This window comes from Pan paniscus, chromosome 17, assembly GCF_029289425.2.
Source record: "Pan paniscus chromosome 17, NHGRI_mPanPan1-v2.0_pri, whole genome shotgun sequence".
NCBI classification, from domain to species: Eukaryota; Metazoa; Chordata; class Mammalia; order Primates; family Hominidae; genus Pan; species Pan paniscus.
The window spans coordinates 66,442,011-66,460,228 of NC_073266.2; the positions used below are offsets into that span (position 1 = coordinate 66,442,011).

The following is an 18,218-nucleotide window of genomic DNA, read 5'->3' on the forward strand; positions in this document are numbered from 1 at the left end:
AAAAGATTAACAACAATAATAAAATAGAACACCTAAGACAACGTGTCAGCATCACTACTCTTGGGCTTCGAGGCCATCATTAAGTAAAATAAGGGTTACTTGAACACAAGCTCTGCAATATGATGACAGTTGCTCTGCTAACAGACACTACTAAGTGACCAATGGGTGGGAAGTGCCTACAGCATGGACACACTGGACAAAGAGATGATTCACGTCCCGGATAAGACAGAGCAGAACAACACGAGATTTTTATCTGCTACTCAGAATGGCACACAATTTAAAACTTATATATAAATTGCTTCTTTCTGGAATTTTCCACTTAATATTTTCAGACCATGGCTGGGCACACTGGCTCACACATGTAATCCCAGCACTTTGGGAGGCCAAGGTGGGCAGATGGCTTGAGCCCAGGAGTTTGCGACCAGCCTGGGCAACGTGGCAAAACCTCATCTCTAGGCTGGGCGCAGTGGCTCACGCCTGTAATCCCAGCACTGTGGGAGGCCAGGGTGGGTGGATCACTTGAGGTCAGGAGTTCAACATGGTGAAATCCAATCCCTACTAAAAATACAAAAAAATTAGCAGGAAATGGTGGCACATGCCTGTAATCCCAGCTACTTGGGAGGCTGAGGTGGGAGAATCATTTCAACCTAGGAGGCAGAGGTTGCAGTGAGCCAAGATTGCGCCACTGCACTCCAGCTTGGAAGACAGAACAAGACTCTGTGTCAAAAAACAAAAAACAAAAAATAAAAACAAAAACATCTCTACAAAAGATACAAAAATTAGTTGGGTGTGGTGGCACACATCTGTAGTTCTAGCTACTCAAGAGGCTAAGGTGGGAAGATGCATTGAGCCCAGGAGGTCGAGGCAGCAGTGAGCCAAGATCACACCACTGCTCTCCAACCTGGGTGACAGAGCAAGATGCTGTCTCGAAAAAAAAAAATACATATATATATATATCTCACACATATATCTATCATATATGATATATATCACATATATATAAAAAATGATATATATATATATCACAGGTAACTGAAACAGTGGAAAACAAAACTACAGATAAGGAGGGACTATTGTAATCCATTCTAATGAAATTTACCCCTGAAAAGTAGCATTGGAGAAATTAAGAAGGGCTTTAACATTTTATTTAATGCATTATTGTGTCTTTTGAATATTTGATGATGAATATATACTATTTTTACATTTTTAATGAATAAAATATTTTATATATCCCTAAAAAGTTATAGTGATAAATACTGAAAGAAACAGCTTGAAAAGTTGAAAGGGTTACTTCTGGGGAATAAACCTAGGGTGGGAGAGAAACAACAGTGGACTGCAATTTTTTATTATAAGCCTTTCAATAGTACTCGACTTTTAAAATTTTGTGTATGAATTACTTCGAAAAAAATTTTTAAGACAAATGACCACAAAGAGTAACAAACCCAGAGAAAAAAATAGGCAGAGGACATAAACAAGAAATCCACAAAAGAAACAGAAATATCTCCCAAACACATGGAAAAAAAAAATCATCCCTACTAATGATGAACGAAAGCATCAGAAGTAGCTGTGTGTTCACGAACCTGGAAATATGTTCTCATTACAGCATTAAGTGTGTTTGTGTCAGGGAATGAGCAGTTTACAAAATCATACATAGTGTCATTTTGTAACAATTTAAGCATTCATTCAGCAAATTTTCTGTGAGCACCTATTATATAGTGAGCACATAAAAATGTATTTTTTTAAAGTCTGAAATGAGTTGTGTTCAGATGTCAAGAAGTTCTCTGTAAAAAACACAAGAGGTGATTTTCACAAAATTCTTCTCCCTTCGTATTTGGTGGTTTTTGTTTTGTTTTGTTTTGTTTTGTTTTTTGAGACAGAGTTTTGCTCTTGTTGCCCAGGCTGGAATGCAATGGCGCTATCTCGGCTCACCACAACCTCTGCCTCCTGGTTTCAAGCGATTCTCCTGCCTCAGCCTCCCGAGTAGCTGGGATTACAGGCATGCACCACCATGCCCGGCTAATTTTGTATTTTTTAGTAGAAATGGGGTTTCTCCATGTTGGTCAGGCTGGTCTCGAACTCCCGACCTCAGGTGATCCACCCGCCTTGGCCTCCCAAAGTGCTGGGATTACAGGCGTGAGCCACTGAGCCCAGCCCTCCCTTTGTATTTGTTAATTTAGTCTCTAATATTTAAAGAGAGAACATATCTTGCTAAGGAGATAAAAGTAAATAGCAAAAGAAATGAATCACCTATTTTGAGCACTCCCAAAATAAGAAATAAAGTACTGACAATTGGTTTGGATAAGCACCCAATTATTAACCTGCTCAGACACTATAGAGACTGTATCACATACTTTTTTTTTTTTTTTTTTTTTTTTGAGATGAAGTCCCACTCTGTTGCCCAGGCTGTGCAGTGGTGTGATCTTGGCTTACTGCAACCTCCGCCTCCTGGGTTCAAGTGATCCTCTTGCCTCAGCCTCCTGAGGAGCTGGGACTACAGGCACACACCACCATGCCCAGCTAAATTTTTTTGTATTTTTAGTAGAGATGGGGTTTCACCATCTATATATATATATATAGACTTTAACTGATGTATAACACATGTAGAAAAGTGCACAATTTTCACAAACTGTACATCCCGTGTAACCAGCCCTAAGATCAAGAAACAGGACATCATCAGCCCCTAGAAGTTCTTCTCGTGCCCACTTCCTGACATCTAACACCACAAATTGGTTTCGCCTGATTTTGAACTTTATATAAAGGGAATCATACAGTGTAGACTTTTCTGTGTGTGCCTTCTTTGGCCCAGCGTTATAACTGTGCACATCATCCTGCTGCCGTGTAGAGTTGGAGTTCTTTCATGCCCATTGTTGCATGATGTGCACTGTGTAAATAACCATCGACTTTTGACAGATATTTGAGTTGTTTCAGTTTAGAGCTATTATCAATAGTGCTGCTATTAATATACTTTATTTTTTTATTTTGAGACAGAGTCTCACTGTGTCACCCAGGCTGGAGTGCAGTGGTGTCATCTCACCTCACTGCAACTTTCGCCTCCCAGGTTCAAGCGATTCTCCTGCCTCAGTCTCCCAAATAGCTGGGATTGCAGGCATGTGCCAACATGCCAGACTAATGTTTGCATTTTCTTTAGTAGAGGTGGGGTTTCACCATATTGGCCAGGCTGGTCTCAAACTCCCGAACTCAAGTGATCTGCCTGCCTAGGCCTCCCAAAGTGCTGCGATTACAGGTGTGAGCCACTGTACCCGGCCTGCTGTGAGTATTCTTGTACATGTTCAAGAATATATTCTCTAAAAGACACATATATTTTAGTGAATATATGTGTGCATTTCTGATGCAGGTATGATTCTCTTTAGCTTTGGTAGATACTGCCAAAAAGTTAACCAGTTTATACCCCCAGCATCATCACACAAGAGTTCCTGTTGCACCACGCCCTCACTCCCATTCAGTACTAAGTAGCATATCTTTAAATGAACACTAGTATCTTTTAAATTCTGCTCCACTACTAGACAACCATGAAAATGAATAATCTCCAAAAATGTCTGTTATGTATCATTAAGTGATATAAGCAGGGCGCAGGCCGATATGTAGAATGTGACTCCATTGGTGAGAATTGTATATGTGCATATGTAGAGGCAGAAGCCAATTCAGAAAGGGGACATATCTGAGTCTCCAGCATGCTCACCTCTGGGGAGTGAAGTTGGAGGGCATAATTTAAATGATGAGGTTAGCGCTAATTTTTACTTTTGATACCATTTTTCAATATTTTTAAAATTCAAGAAAAAGATTTGTATAAGTAAAATAAAATCTTCTACCCTCCACCCCCATTACCATCACTCACCATTCCATTATCGAAGGCTGGCAGCCAGACTCTGTCATTCTTGTTATTTCCCAGCATGCGCTCCTGCTCTGGAATTACCTCGGGCAGGGCCTCTGGGACAAGTCTCCCGGGCACTGTAATTTCCCTGGCTGCAGTGTGTCATTAGAAGATTTGGTGCTGATGACACGACGCCCATACACAGTGAACATTACAGCCCCGGTTGGGACAGGACAGCTTGGCCAAGGAGCAAGCCCTTCCTGCAGAGAGACCCCCAGAGTCTCGAGCTGCCTCAGTGGGATCAGGCCTTAGCGTGTTTCTGTCTCGACCTTAAGGAACAGAAGCTGGGAAAACTACTCTTTCAAGGCTGCTGGTGTCTCTAGGCTCCCCTGGAGACCCAGGGCTCAGAGCAAGGGCTGTGGAGTTAGGCAGACCTGGGCTTCGGTTCTACCACGCTTTTGCTGTGAGTCTCTCGCTGGGCCTGCAAGTGTTCACCTGTAAAATGAGCTAATGAGAGCACTTACCTTAAAGACAACACAACGTAGGCCAGGCGCGGTGGCTCACGCCTGTAATCCCAGCTACTCGGGAGGCTGAGGCACGAGAATTGCTTGAGTCTGGGAGGCGGAGGTTGCAGTGAGCAGAGATCATGCCATCATGCCACTGTACTTCAGCCTGGGCGACAAGAGTGAAACTGTCTCAAAAAAAAAAACAAACAAAAAAAAGTACCTTGCAGAGAGTGCCTGGCACATACTTAGCCCTAAGTAAACGCAGGTTTTTGTTATTATTATTGTGGGTGTAGTTGTCGCTATTACCACCACCCTAAGAGGTAAAGTTTTGCATTCACCTTTTGGGAGAAAAGAATATAATAATGTGCTTTTTATTTTCACTAGTGTTATAAAGTAAGTACATACCCACTTCTTTTCTTTTCTTTTTTTTTTTTTTTTGGAGATGGAGTCTCGCTCTGTCCCCTAAGCTGGAGTGCAGTGGTGCAATCTCGCTTACTGAAGCCTCCACCTCCCAGGTTCAAGCAATTCTCCTGTCTCAGCTTCCCGAGTATTTGGGACTACAGGTGCACACTGGCTAATTTTTAATAGAGGCCGGGTTTCACCATGTTGCCTAGGCTGGTTTCGAACTCCTGAGCTCAGGCAAGCCGCCCACCTCGGCTTCCCAAAGTGCTAGGATTACAGGCGTGAGCCACTGCACCTGGCCCCATACCCACTTTTCTTGGGGAAAAGGGAATTTGGCTGAGCACAGTGGCTCATTCCTATAATCCCAGCAAGGCAGGAGGATCACTAGAGACCAGCAGTTGGAAACCAGCCTGGGCAACATAGCGAGTCTCCGTCTCAACAAAAAAATTAAAAAATTAGCCAGGCAGGGTGGTGCTCACCTTTAGTTCCAGCTATTTGGGAGGCTGAGGGCAGGAAGATCATTTGAGCCCAGGAGTTCAAGGCTATGATCATGCCACTGCACTACAGCCTGAGCAACAGAGACCCTGTCTCTAAAAAAAAAGAAAAAAGATTAAAAAAAGGAATTCACCTGGAACTTAAATTCATATATTTTAGTTGAAAAGTTAAATAGTCATTCAACATTGATCCATCCAATATCGGTTGAGTGCCTTCTATCCCTTCTATGTGCCGGGCATTGTTCTAGATTCTGGGGTTGTGGCAGTGACCAGAGCAAAGTCCCTGCTGTCACAGAGCTCACACTCTACTAGGGGCCTCTGATAATAGTCAAGCCAACAAACAGATATATAATAAAATGTCAAACATAGGCCAGGCACGGTGGCTCACATCTGTAATCCCAGCACTTTGGGAGGCCAAGGCAGGCTGATCATGAGGTCAAGAGATCGAGACCAGCCTGGCCAACCTGGTGAAACCCCCATCTCTACTAAAAATACAAAATTAGCCAGGCATGGTGGTGTGTGCCTGTAGTCCCAGCTACTCCGGAGGCTGAGACAGGAGAATCACTTGAACCTGGGAGGCGGAGGTTGCGGTAAGCTGAGATCGTGCCATTGCACTCCAGCCTGGGCAACAAGAGCAAAACTCTGTCTCAAAAAAAAAAAAAGGCAAATGTGTATATAATACAGTAAGTATAATGTCAACCACCAATACGAAGAAAAATCAAGCAGGATAGGCAAGAGGAGCTGGGAACGTGGTCTGATGACTCTAATCAATGTGTTCACTGGAGCCGGAGCTCTGCTCTGAGCCTCTCTCTCCTTGCCCAGAGGGTACTGGCTTTGGCCAGGTTAAAGTGGCCCCTGGCCTGGCTGGAGCTGTACCCTGCGGAGATGAGGTTGAGGAGAAGGTGAAGAGCCGTTTCAAAGACTACGTAGCTGAGGAGCAGGCAAGGGCAGGGTTTCATCAGAGAGGAGCCCTGGACCAGGTGGGAGACTGTGCCCTTGGAGGACACCTGGTGGCAGTCCCTCATGGGGCACCACTGGAGAGGCACTTCATGCCAATTACAGCAGGTATTTACTCATCACCTACTATGAGCCCAGCGCTGGGCTTTGTACTGTGAAAGGATTCAAGTAAGCATGAGGGCTGGGCTCGTGCCTGACCTCAAGGAGCTCCCAGATGCTGGAGATACAAGACCCACCTCCATAAAAGAAAGAAGCAAGCCAGATTCTGCAAGGGACTGATTGTGGGGCACAGGTCACATAATCATCTGGATAGGCAAACCTCCAAATCTCAGCCACAAAGAAAAATTTCCACATTCAAACAAAGTCTGCAGCAGGCCCAGGGGCTCTCCAGAGCAGCCATTCAGGATCCGAACGCTTTTCCATCTTCTGTCTCCATCATCCTAAAACATACCTTCCAGGTCCCTGTGGCAGAGAGAGAGAGAGAGAGAGCTGGGTCACCCTGCACCAATTTTTCAATGCTTTAGCTTGGAAGTGACCCATGGCACTTCTCACAGCCCATTGGCCGGAACTGGTCACATGGTCCCAAACAAACTGCAAGGGAGGCTGGGAAATGAGGGAAGTGCATAAGTATTCCCTGGGAATGAAATGTCTCGACCCCAGGTCACTCATTACTGCTGGGATCTGGGCAGGCAGAGTGCAAGACCTGGAGTTTGAAATGGGCAGAGTGGTGAGCACCAGGCTTTGGATAAAAGAGCCCTGGGTTAGGCTTAAGGAAAACTGCTTGGCCACCTCTTGGCTGGGTGACTTGTGTAAGTCGCTCATCTCTTTTAGCCTCAGTTTCTTCTAAAATGGGGGTAGTCAGAGCTCCCATCCAGAATCATTAGAGGAACGTGTATGAAAGGGCAGTCTACACTGCGGAGAATGGATTCAATACAGTTGTCTATGACACATCTCTATTTTCTTTAAGGTTCAAAGCAGTCCTAATATACACACTCTATTTCTGTCCCCAGGGCTTCTGTGTCCCACTGATCTTACACTTTTCCACTAAAATGCCCACGGCAGAAGAGAAACTGCCAGGGCCTGGGGCCACCACTTAAAAACATCAAGGGCAACCACGTGTCCTTGAAGTGTCTTGTTTTTTCTCAACAATTCAGGTCAAGTTTGCATTCTACTACATAAGATATAAGGGCTTATGGTAGAAACAATTGTATTCCTTCTCCCCCTAAGCTTCCACTAAAATGGCAGCTCCAGGCTTAGCAAGAGCTTCCCCTGGCACCTGGGCACATGTCCATGGCAGACTCTGCCTCTAAAATCCCCAGGAAGGCGGGCACAGGCTCCCTAGGAAGAGGCTCCCAGCTCTCCCAGGTCTCCGTGGCTCTCATAGCTGTTTAAATGGACCCTGCAGTGGGCCACCCCCTACCCAGGCAGCGTGTCCCTGCCCGGCCTCTCACCCCCAGCCCAGCCAGGAAATTGTCCCTGAATTAATCAAAGCACTTGCACTAGTCCCAACTCACCAGAGTCCTCCTCCAGCGGCCACTTTGTGTTGGGTAGATTAATTGCAGCTGGGGGAGGGGAGGGAATCCATTTTTAGAAAATCATTGCTTTCAGAAAGAGAGCAGGGTTCTTCTGGCTGAGGGAAAACTGCTGAGCTAGCAGCTTGGGCCTCCTGCTTGAGAGCCGCCAGGAAACCAGGGACTGTGCAGGCTGCTCCTGGCTCCAAGGGTGGCAGCCTGGGCCCACGCACCCCTCCTCCTGAGGCCAGGACACCCCAACCCTGCAGCCCTGGCTGCTGGTGGTCTTTGCTTCCTGCCCTGGCCTGGACTCAGCTGTTGGATGACATTTTGAGCAGGAAGGAATCGCCTCAATATTGGCCACCCCCCTACTATCCATGGACTGGCTTTCCGACTGTCTTCTCTCACTTGCTGCAAAATCCACCACCCAGAGGGCACCACCAGCCTCTGACTGCAGCTGCGGGATGAAAAGAAGGGTGGGGACCCCTGATTACGGCTGGCTGCCTTGGATTAAGTATCTAATAAAGTATCTGAAATTGCCATTATTGTGGGTCAACATGATCAGATATTAGCAATCCCACGTGGTTCAACCTAATTAGCATATGGTCAGCTCTTCACATGAATTTTCTCCCCAGTCCCCATTTTAGCCTCATGAAAGTATAATACACACTTTTTGCTTTGGAAATTGAGGTTCAGAGAGGTTGTGACTTGCCCAAGTGAGTGCTCAAACCCAGATCTGTCTGATCCCCAAACCGGTGACTGTGAACCACATCCTATTTCACATCAGGCCCCCACCTTGCCTGCCCCCAGCACACCCTCAGGGACAATCAAGAGTTGCTCATTGAGGGCACACCGGCTGAGCTGACAAACAGGTCCTTTGCAGGCTGCTGAGTGTTGGGAGCTTAATAGACCCAGCGAGAAGTCATCGCTTGCTATAGGTTTGGGTGCAAATCCAGCTTCCATCACAGGCTGTGCATAGGTGGTCCTGGGCAAATCACTCACCCATTGGAGGGTCAGGCCCTTCCTGAATCAGGGAAGGCCTGCCCACGTCCTCTGCGGCGTGGGGGCACAGGCAGCATGACCCTTGGTATGCACTGACAAGTACAAATGGCAGGTGTTGTTTCTGTTGCTCAGCAGTCAGATCAGCTTGGTCCTTCCAAACCAGAACTTGTTTTAGAAAAAACATATACCCAACTCCTTGAGCCAGGCCTGCCCAGAGAGATTAGATAACACAGAAGTGATGAAATCTGATGCTATCACTTAACAGCTGGGAGACTGTGGGCAATTCTTTGAACCTATTTATCTGTAGAATGGGAGTGATGATCATGGTATCCACTCGCAGAGTGGCTGTGAGGATCATATGGGACAATCCCAGTGTAAAGTGCTTAGAACACTACCTAGCACAGAGTCAGGACATATTCAGTGTTGCCTCTTGATGATGAAGATGATGACAATTATTCCCAGCCCAAGCTAAGCCCACAAATATGCCTCGTTCATGAGACAAGTCCTGTCTGAGCACCACACCAGGAGTTGTCAGGGCAGTGAATCCTAACTGAGACTCCAGTTGAGACCCCAGGGTGCCAAGAGCTTATAGTTCAGCAGAAGAGAGAATCTTACACTATTGATGATTCTTCAGGACAAATTTTTTTTTTTTTTTTGAGACAAAGTTTCACTCTTGTCGCCCAGGCTGGAGTGCAATTGCGTAATCTTGGCTCACCACAACCTCCGCCTCCCAGGTTCAAGTGATTCTCCTGCCTCAGCCTCCCAAGTAGCTGGGATTACAGGCGCCAACCACCACACCAGGCTAATTTTGTATTTTTAGTAGACACGGGGGTTTCACCATGTTGGCCAGGATGGTCTCGAACTCCTGACCTCAGGTGATCCGCCCGCCTCAGCCACCCAAAGTGCTGGGATTACAGACGTGAGGCACCGTGCCTGCCCAGACAGAAATTTTTTAAAGGGAGGAGGCTTCTTGGAGGAAGTATTGCCTGCATCACATCCCAAAGGATAAGGAGGAGATAGCTAATTGAAGTGGCTGCAAAGCACTTGCTGCAGAAGCGCATGAGCACGGGGGGCCTGCAGCACAGTGCATCCCCCTGCTTGCCTGGAACAAAAGGTTTCCGTGCGTGGAGGGCTGGGGACTCAGGGGAGAGGTTGGCAGAGGTGGATGCTGAGGGGCTACTTTCACCAGAGGTAAGGGAGACCCAGGGAAAACTTACAGGCCCTGAATTAAGTCATGCTAGTGGGGGTAGAAAAAACAGAACTCTGAGAGAGATATTTGCATTTTATAATTATTGATCGAGTGAAACAGGATGGAGGGAATTTGTTTTTTTTTCATTATGCGGGACAGGGGCAAGGATGGGGAATCCAGGTTTCTGGTTGGGACAGCTGAGGCATCTACAGGTCTGAGGGAGACGGACCACCAGAGTGATGCTGTCGTCCAGGGAGAGGGTGTAGCCTGAGCAGAGCCTGAGATCGAATTATATAAGATACCCTGAAATTTAAGGGGCGAACTGAAAGGAAGGAGTACCAAGAGGCAGGAAAACTTCCTTCCAATGGGGTACCTTCTCCCCCTACTCTGCTAATCTCAATGCCATCTGAGCTGAAAGTCCCACCTCCTCTGCAAGCACCTGTGGCCCCAAGACCAGGCCTCCTCCTGGGTCCTCGCCTTTTCTTCTGCCTGCTCTGTTGCTGATCATCTCAGGTGTGGCGTCTTGTCCCCCAGCATCACTCACAGGCACCGTCCAGGTCCACGTTACCTCCGTGCCTGCCGCGGCACATTGAAGGTGCTCAGGAGATGACTGTGGGTGACGGGCTTGCCGGCAAAAAGAGGGAAGTGTCAGAAACCAGCAAATGCCAGACTCCTCCTAAGCACTCCTCTTTCCCCACCACCCGGAATCAGCCACGCTGCCAGAACCCACACACCTCCAACCCTGTTCCAGCCTCTCCTTCCTCCAGAAGCCACAGCTTCTGCCTCCCAAATCCAGAGGCCTTGCGCAAGTGGCCAGGAGGAAACGTGGCGGACCACCCTCCCACCTTCTCTCCATTTCAGGGAGTTGCGGGACTGGAGCCACACAGGATCCTACCAAATAAACATCTCAACAGGGCGTGGACCAAGCAGGAAGAACCACTCAGCCTGGAGTCAGATCCTGATCTCCCTAACCACTTACTATCTCACTGTGTGACCTTGAGCCAGTCATTTCACCTCTCAAAGCCTCCATTTTTGCAGCGTGTCCTAATGAAGATGAAATGAGAATTCCCTCAAACGCCTAAACATTATGCCTGGCACCTAGTGAAGCATTCAGTAAATGGTAGCTACGATTATTAAAGAACTTCCGGGCATGCCGACGCAATTTAGAGCAAACTAAAATAACTTTGACAGCCCCCAGTGAAACACCTTCCCTCCCTACCCCTCCTCCGCCGCTACCACCCTGGAGTTAATTAGAACCCTCCTTGGGTGTTTTCTAGAGATGAGATTTTGCACTTATTCTGGGTTACAGAACTACAGTGTAAGCAAGTTTCAGTTCAATGATAAAAAGCAAAAAGCGACCAGGCGTGGTGGCTCACACCTGTAATCCCAACACTTTGGGAAAGGCCGAGGCGGGTGGATCACCTAAGGTCAGGAGTTCAAGACCAGCCTGGCCAATGTGATGAAACCCCATCTCTGTTAAAAATACAAAAAAGTAGCCGGGTGTGGTAGTGTGTTCCTGTAATCCCAGTTACTCAGGAGGCTGAGGCAGCAAAATTGCCTGAACCCGGGAGGCAGAGGCTGCAGTGAGCCGAGATCACTGCACTCTAGCCTGGGTGACAAAGCGAGATTCCATCTCAAAAAAAACAAAAAAAAGCAAAAGCTACTTTTAGAGGTAGTAAGCTCCCCTATCACATGTAAACAAGTTGGCCAGGATGACCACTTGGCATTAATGCCCTGGAGCATAAAACAGCAAATCAACATGTATTAATATTTCTTGCTAACCAATTGTATTGTCATTCTCTTTAATGAAGTGGTGGCGCCAGTAGGCTGTAGCGCTTTTGGTCATTTTTTGGCAAAATAGAAAGTTGGCTGTCCTACATTGGCCTTCCAAAAAGCTTTCATGAAATTGTACAGGCTTATGATATTCAAATCTTAACCCCCACTTCAAAAGGACCTCCTTCCTGGATATAAGGTTCAAAACCCCTTACACAGACACCTGCACAGCCGTTTGTTTGGTATCCAATTTAGACCATCTCTTGTGCAAGATTTCCCAAATCTAAAACATGGCTCAGATCACGGTTCAGCAGCGAACCAAGGCAGGCTGATGCAAAGACAGCACTGAAGAGGCATTTTGACTGCAAGTGCCACCAGAGCTAGGCTGGGGAAGGGGACTAGTGAACTGTCACTTAAGTCCCAGCAGAAAAGGGAGGATATTGCAGGGTGGAACTTGTACTCTGTGACTTCTGTGGCCCAGGACAGTATTTGGGAGGGAGCCAGGAGGTGGCCTAGTCCCTCTGAACAGCACTGACATTCAACCCTCACCTTCATCACCCTTCCAGGGTCTCAGCCCCCAGGAAACTTCTCCCGGAATCCAGTCTAGCAGGGGTACAGTGGGCTTAGGATTTAATACCAAGTGAGGAGTTGGCAAGAACCAGATGGACCCAGGTTCTTGGGGCTAAACTTCTCCATCCATCCATCCTCTAATCCTGTCTCCTTCCCATTACCCTAGATGTAATTCCCTGTCCTCAATTCTACAAGCTTTGAATTATCACCCACAGAGCTCCTGTAGGTTGTCTCCCATTACAAATTCAAGACACAAGAAGGAGGGATGTCTGGGTGGCTGCAGGTCTTTCCAGCACTCTTGAAGACCAGGGCTGTTCTAGATGTCTCTTTTGTGGCCCACGTCTCCCATCCTCCAAGCACTGGGCTGGGAAGACGCCAACTCAACTGAATTTGGATGAATACTCACTCCTCCCCACTCCCTCCAAGCAGCAGAAGAAAAAGGAGTTGGAGGACAACATGAAATCAAGTGTACATTTTAAAAATCGTTTAATGGAACATAAACTCCTTTAGAAAAACATTCAGCTAGGTGATAACACCCATAGAAAAAAACACCAATCTTGTGTTTATCTTTTTTAATTTGGCATTTGTTATTTGCATTTATATTAAAGCAAAGTGCATCTTTTCTTTATTTTTCTTGTTTATACACATTGCACAATACATAAATAATGATGCTTATAAAACGTCTTTATATTTACAAGTAATAATATATTTATATATAACATAAAATACATTTTTTTCTTTAATAAATCTCAGGTTTTTATTCAGGAGTCCTTTCTCTCTCAAAGCACTACAATGCTAAATTTCCAATGAGAATGCTTCTCTTGTTCATTTAAACCTTTGTAGTTAGAAAAATAGCTTATGTTAAAGTCTAAACATGCTCATTGAGCTAAGAACAGTGTCAAAGTATCATACGAGTGTATGAGTTGTAGAAGAAATGAAAGAAGAGTTAGGTGTCAGCCTAGGATGGTACCTTGGGTTATGACAGACCAAATCCTTCTTGGAGGGAAGGGGACTGCTAAGCATGTCCCTCCCAGGGACATCCCTGCTTGCTGGCCTAATAGCAGAGCTTAACACACAGGCTGGGAGCAGGCAGTGCTGAGCTGGTTTTCTAAGTCCGGGAAAAACCTGATGTCACCAGGGCAGGCAGGGGAGAGGCTGAGGGGAGAGGGCACTGGGTGAGCAATACTGTGAGGGGGCTGCCCCGGCAGCCCTTGGGAAGCCCATCTCAGGGAGATCCAGGAGCAGATGGCCAAAAAAGAAAGACGCTACAATGGCAGGGGCTGGCAGGAAGGGAATAAGACAAGGATGAAAATAATTGGTTCTGGTTCGGCCACTAGCAGGCTCGCTGCTCAGAAGCCTGTGGACAGGCCCGTGTCCTTGATGAGGGAGAGGAGGGGCGGGGGCTTTCCCAGGCTGGGGACAGAGCCGTGCTCCTGGCAGCTGCTGGGACCCCAGCCGCCAGCTTGCCCAGGTACTGCCTCTGCCCCACTGAGCATGTCCAAGGGGCAGGAGAGACACCGCTTGGGACTGCAAACCTCTCTGCTGGGGACATCCATAAGAGACACAAAACAAAGAGCACGTTGTCTCCCCATCTGCCGCTCCTGCACACGCGTGCACACACAGCCGCACACTCACACTCACACACACTCCTGACAAGTGAAATGATGACCGCCCCCCTTCATACACTGTGTTTGGTGGTGCTTGGATTTCTGCTTCCCCTCTTCCTATCAGGGTGTCCTGCCGATCATACCTGCCCCTTCTTCCAAAAAAACCCCCAGCAATTCTTTTCATAAGCTATTTCTCAAAGAGCGAAACAAAACAGAACACAAACGAGGACGAGAAGAAGAAAACCAACCAACAAACAAAAAAAAAACGACCAAAGAGTTTGCATGAAAAGCAAGCACTCAGGAGGAAAATATTAGCAGCAAAGTAGTTTGAAGTGTGGCCTGCTCAGCTCACGCTCTGTCCCCTCCGCACGTGGCTACCGGCTGTTGAAGATGACCTCTAGCCAGCACGGGCAGCTGCTGATGAACTGGCGGGTGTAGCACTGGCCCCAGCCCTTCACAAAGCTGATCTGCACGGTAAAGCCCGTCCACGGCTGCTGCATAAACTCGTGGTCATTGGGCCGCTGCAGGCTGTACGCCTTCTCGTAGTCGAAAGCCTTGATGGAGAAACCGGGGAACACCTTGTGTACCAACAGCGTCCTGGAGTCCGGGTTGTCCAGTGTGGCGGACTTGATGAAGATGGGGTAACTGCTGCGGTTGTACACCCACACACCATCCACCTCCCGCGTCAGCTGGATGCCGCAGCCGATTTTGCTCCGCACCTTCTGCACCAGCTGACTCTTGTTGTCCGAATTGAGCTGTCCGAGGCAAAAGCCATTCCCCTGAGGTAGATCATAGAAGATATCCAGAGAGGGCTCCTGGACACAGTAGAGCCTCCCCACTCGCGTCTTCTCCTCCCAGTATGCCACCACGCACCAGTGTGACCGATCCCCAGGCTCCAGAAGAAGTTGGGAATCTAGAAAACACATTGGCAGAGAGGGTTAGTGGGGACAGGCATTGGTGACTCCTAGAATGAAGACACCCGCCCCCCCACCGCACCCAGTCAGCAGCTCATCTCTCAGGACGAGACAGAAAGAAGGAGGCGGTGAGGCTAGTCCTGGACTTGCCCAGGCTCTTACAGCCCTTTGACCAGGACCCTGCCTTTCTTTAAGCATAGGAAGCGCTGGGTGCTGCTTCTCTCCAGGCCCCTGCCCATCAGGAGTCCAGTACACCAGCATCTGTGCCCACCTGGCCAACAAAGCCTCTTCTCTGCAGAGCACAGATGCAAAGGGACCCTTAGTAGCTTGGGTAGTCTGGTTTTAGGGCCTCAAAAAGCCTCAGCAACGTCCTGGAGTTACAGATCTTTCAACTGGATGGAACCTTGAAGGCCAGCTCCTCCCAGCCCCTTGTCATCCTGATGAGAAAACCAGGACCCAGAAAGCCTGCTGCTGGAGTACCAGGGGATGACACAGCCAGAGCTAGAACCCAGGTGTCTAGACTCTGGGACCACCTATGCGATGGTCTCTGGGTGCCTGTCACCCAGCTCTCAAATCAGTGCCGTGGTCATGAGGGACCTATCTGGTAAAAATAAAAATGAGGGTGGCTTGGGACAAAAACATCTATATTCCTAATAGGAAAACAAGTCTCAGTGTGTCAGCAGCAGCCCTGTACACAAAGGGTGAATTCATGTCAAAATGCCAAATCACAACATGCAGACCGGTATTAACCCGGGCTACCTTAACAAAGCTTCCTCCAGCCCAGACAGAAGATTATGTGTCTCAAATAGATGCGTCCCCCTTCTCCCCTTCTCTGCCGGCACCCCCATCCCCAGGGGTGCCCCCTCTCTCCCCTCCTTCCACAGAAGCATCTGGAGCCTGCAGGGCGCCCTGCTCTGCCCTCATCCCTCCCCTGCAGGCCCCGCCCCGCTTCCCTACACAGTCTTCCCACAGGCAGCCTGGGGGCCGGGGTGATTCTGGTAAGGTAATTTTCCTCAACAGGCACTTGGAGGACTTTAAAAGGGGGGTCACACGGAGGGAAAGGGAGCCCCGGTGGCGGGCATTCTGACTCCTCCTTAAGTAGGAGCCAGCGGGCAGGCCTCAGACTTGGGACCATAAATCTCCCCAGCCCAGCCAGACTGCAGGAACGCTGTGGTTTGTGGCAGCAGGGTGGAGACCGGAAGTCTTGTATTTGTTAACAAAAATGGGGACAGCAGAGGGGGAAAAGCAGAGGGGAAGGGCCCCACGTCGGTCAGGGCCTTGCCCTCGCTCCCTGCAGCCCCAGCTCCTCCTCTTGGGGACCTGGGGGGCACAAAGCAGGGGTTGAGTGTGAGATGTGTTTTGGTGTGGCCTTTGTGTTTCTGGAGTAACTGGGTTCAGAGTCAATGATGATGGGTTGCACCCTGCAGGGGGTCCATGGCGGAAGATGGGGCCGCATCCTGCTGCCCCAGCAGGCTGGGTAACTGGGGCAGCCCAGGACACTAACTGGCTCCAACTTTTACAGGCGTGTTAGGACCTGGGAACCCACTGGCTCCACTCAGTTGTTGTTGTTGTTGTTGTTGTTTTAAGTAGCAGCCAGTGTTGGATGGACGTGCCCGTCAGTAAGGCCATACAAATGTGCACACTGCGGCCTGCTGGGGCAGCCACAGACACACACACCCTGAGTAGCGGTTCCCTACAGACACCCCAAGCTGGCCTTCCCAAATGCCTGCCCCAAAAGCTCCACAAAAAGGGGACACTGAGGTCTCATTCCTTTCCCTCGACCCCCAACCCCCACTAAAAATCAACACCAGAAAACTGGCCGGTCACCGCCCCCCATGTAGCTTGGAAGTCCAGTGCTTGTGCATGTGCGTGTGCAAGACTGTGTCCATGATGTCAGTGTGTACGTGTGTGTTATGTGTGTTTCTGTGTGCACATACGTACTGGAACATATGGAAAACAAGACAGGGACAGGGAGAAGGTGACTCATCAGGCATTCACTTGTTTCTGCAAAGTATCCATCAACTGCTAATAAACTTGTGAGCGCTGGCAATCTTTGAACTTTCTTGCTGAGGGAACTCAGCTCTGAAGGCTACACCAAAGACCTGAACGCCCATGGAAGGAAGGACACATTGGCATCAAGTGTGAAGCGGGGGAGAAAGCCCTCTTCCAGGAGGCACAGCACATCCACCCGTTTGGTGTGGAGGAGGGTGTTCTGAAACACAAGAAGCTTTTGCTTATTTTCCCAATTCGGGACAACAAACCTGGCCTGGAAAGGAAGACTCGGGGAGCTACTGGGAAGGAGGCGGGAGGGAGGGAGGGAGGGAGGGAGACCCTCAGCAGAGCCTCACAATGCTTTGTTTCATGCAGCCAGGACCCACTGAAACCTGGCACCGGCCAACAGGAGGAGGAGGAGGAGCAAGGGAGTGAGTGGAGTATGGACCTGAGATCGAGGTGCCCCCATGCCAGGCCTGTCAGCCACCTAGGCAAGGGGTGGAAGCCTTGTCTGCCAAGGGTGGGGGCCTCTGGGGGCAGAGGAAGCTGGGTGGGGACTGGAGCCTGAGATCTGTAGCAGGACGGGGAAGTGTCAGGTGGGTTTCTGTTTCATCTGTGCAGCCCGCCAGCAATGTGCTGCCAGACACCCCCTGGAAAAAGCATTTTTCTGCTGAGGTTAATGGCCCAGCCCAGAAAAACTGCAGTGCATGGATGTCGTGAACAAGGATGCTGCTGTGTGTGAACAAGGGCCCTGAAGTCCATTTGGTGCCCTAACCCACCGCAGGGAGACTCCTGCCTGCTCCTCCCTCGCTGTCCCCTCCAGCTCCCCCACCAGCAGCCTCTGTCCTCCCGTTAGGACAGCTCCACTCTCCTCCTGCCGGGACTATCTCTAAGCACACACAAACAACAAGCTTTCCAGCAAAACCATTCGGCAACAGCAAAGGCCCCTCGAACACACACCCTTGTGTGAACATCACACCTTCTGGGGACCCCGCACGACATCCCCCATTGCCACTACAGAGATTCCCCTTTGCCCTGAATTCCCCGCCATTTGGGCTCATTTCTGGGAAATGCTCAGCTTCATCTTCACAGAAACACAGTTCCCTGAATCGGGCCCACAGCCCACACGAGTCTCCCCACAAAGGTCTGTGTGGACGCTTTGCTCCCAGGGACTTCCCGGGCCACGTGTCGAGGGGCTGGGAAGTTCAATCAGTACAAGGACTAAGGAAGAGCCTTGGCCTCTCGCTGATAGTTAACCTCTGAAGGCAAAACTCACAGTCCTTTGTTAATTTCCCTCAGCTTTATAACCTTTTCCGGTATTTTCCACAAACTTCTCCCCCTCCCCAGAAAACTGTACAGGGGCTTGTTTTAAAACAGTATGTGTTCATTTTAAAGCATCCAAAAGAAAAGCTGTGTTGTAAAAAGCTCACTAATCAGATGCCTGCTCACAATTTTTTCTTTTTATTACA

The 18,218-nt window shown here is 48.7% G+C and overlaps 1 protein-coding gene and 1 long non-coding RNA gene across 3 annotated transcripts in view; both read right to left on the reverse strand.

Moving 5' to 3' along the window:
- Positions 1-9,979: 9,979 nt before the first annotated feature.
- LOC134729234 (uncharacterized) lies at positions 9,980-11,890 on the reverse strand. The gene is made up of 2 exons (XR_010110121.1): positions 10,318-11,890; positions 9,980-10,171 (listed from the first exon to the last, which is right to left on the reverse strand). It is a non-coding gene; the product is annotated as an uncharacterized LOC134729234 (long non-coding RNA).
- An 808-nt stretch (positions 11,891-12,698) lies between these two features.
- Positions 12,699-18,218, reverse strand: part of SMAD7 (SMAD family member 7) — a 31,214-nt gene continuing 25,694 nt past the window's right edge. For both annotated transcript variants that reach the window (XM_008952552.4, XM_008952551.4), the window contains exon 4: positions 12,699-14,756. In XM_008952552.4, coding sequence (XP_008950800.2) covers positions 14,218-14,756 — 539 coding nt within the window. In that variant the 3' untranslated portion in view covers positions 12,699-14,217. The remainder of the gene's footprint in view (positions 14,757-18,218) is intronic.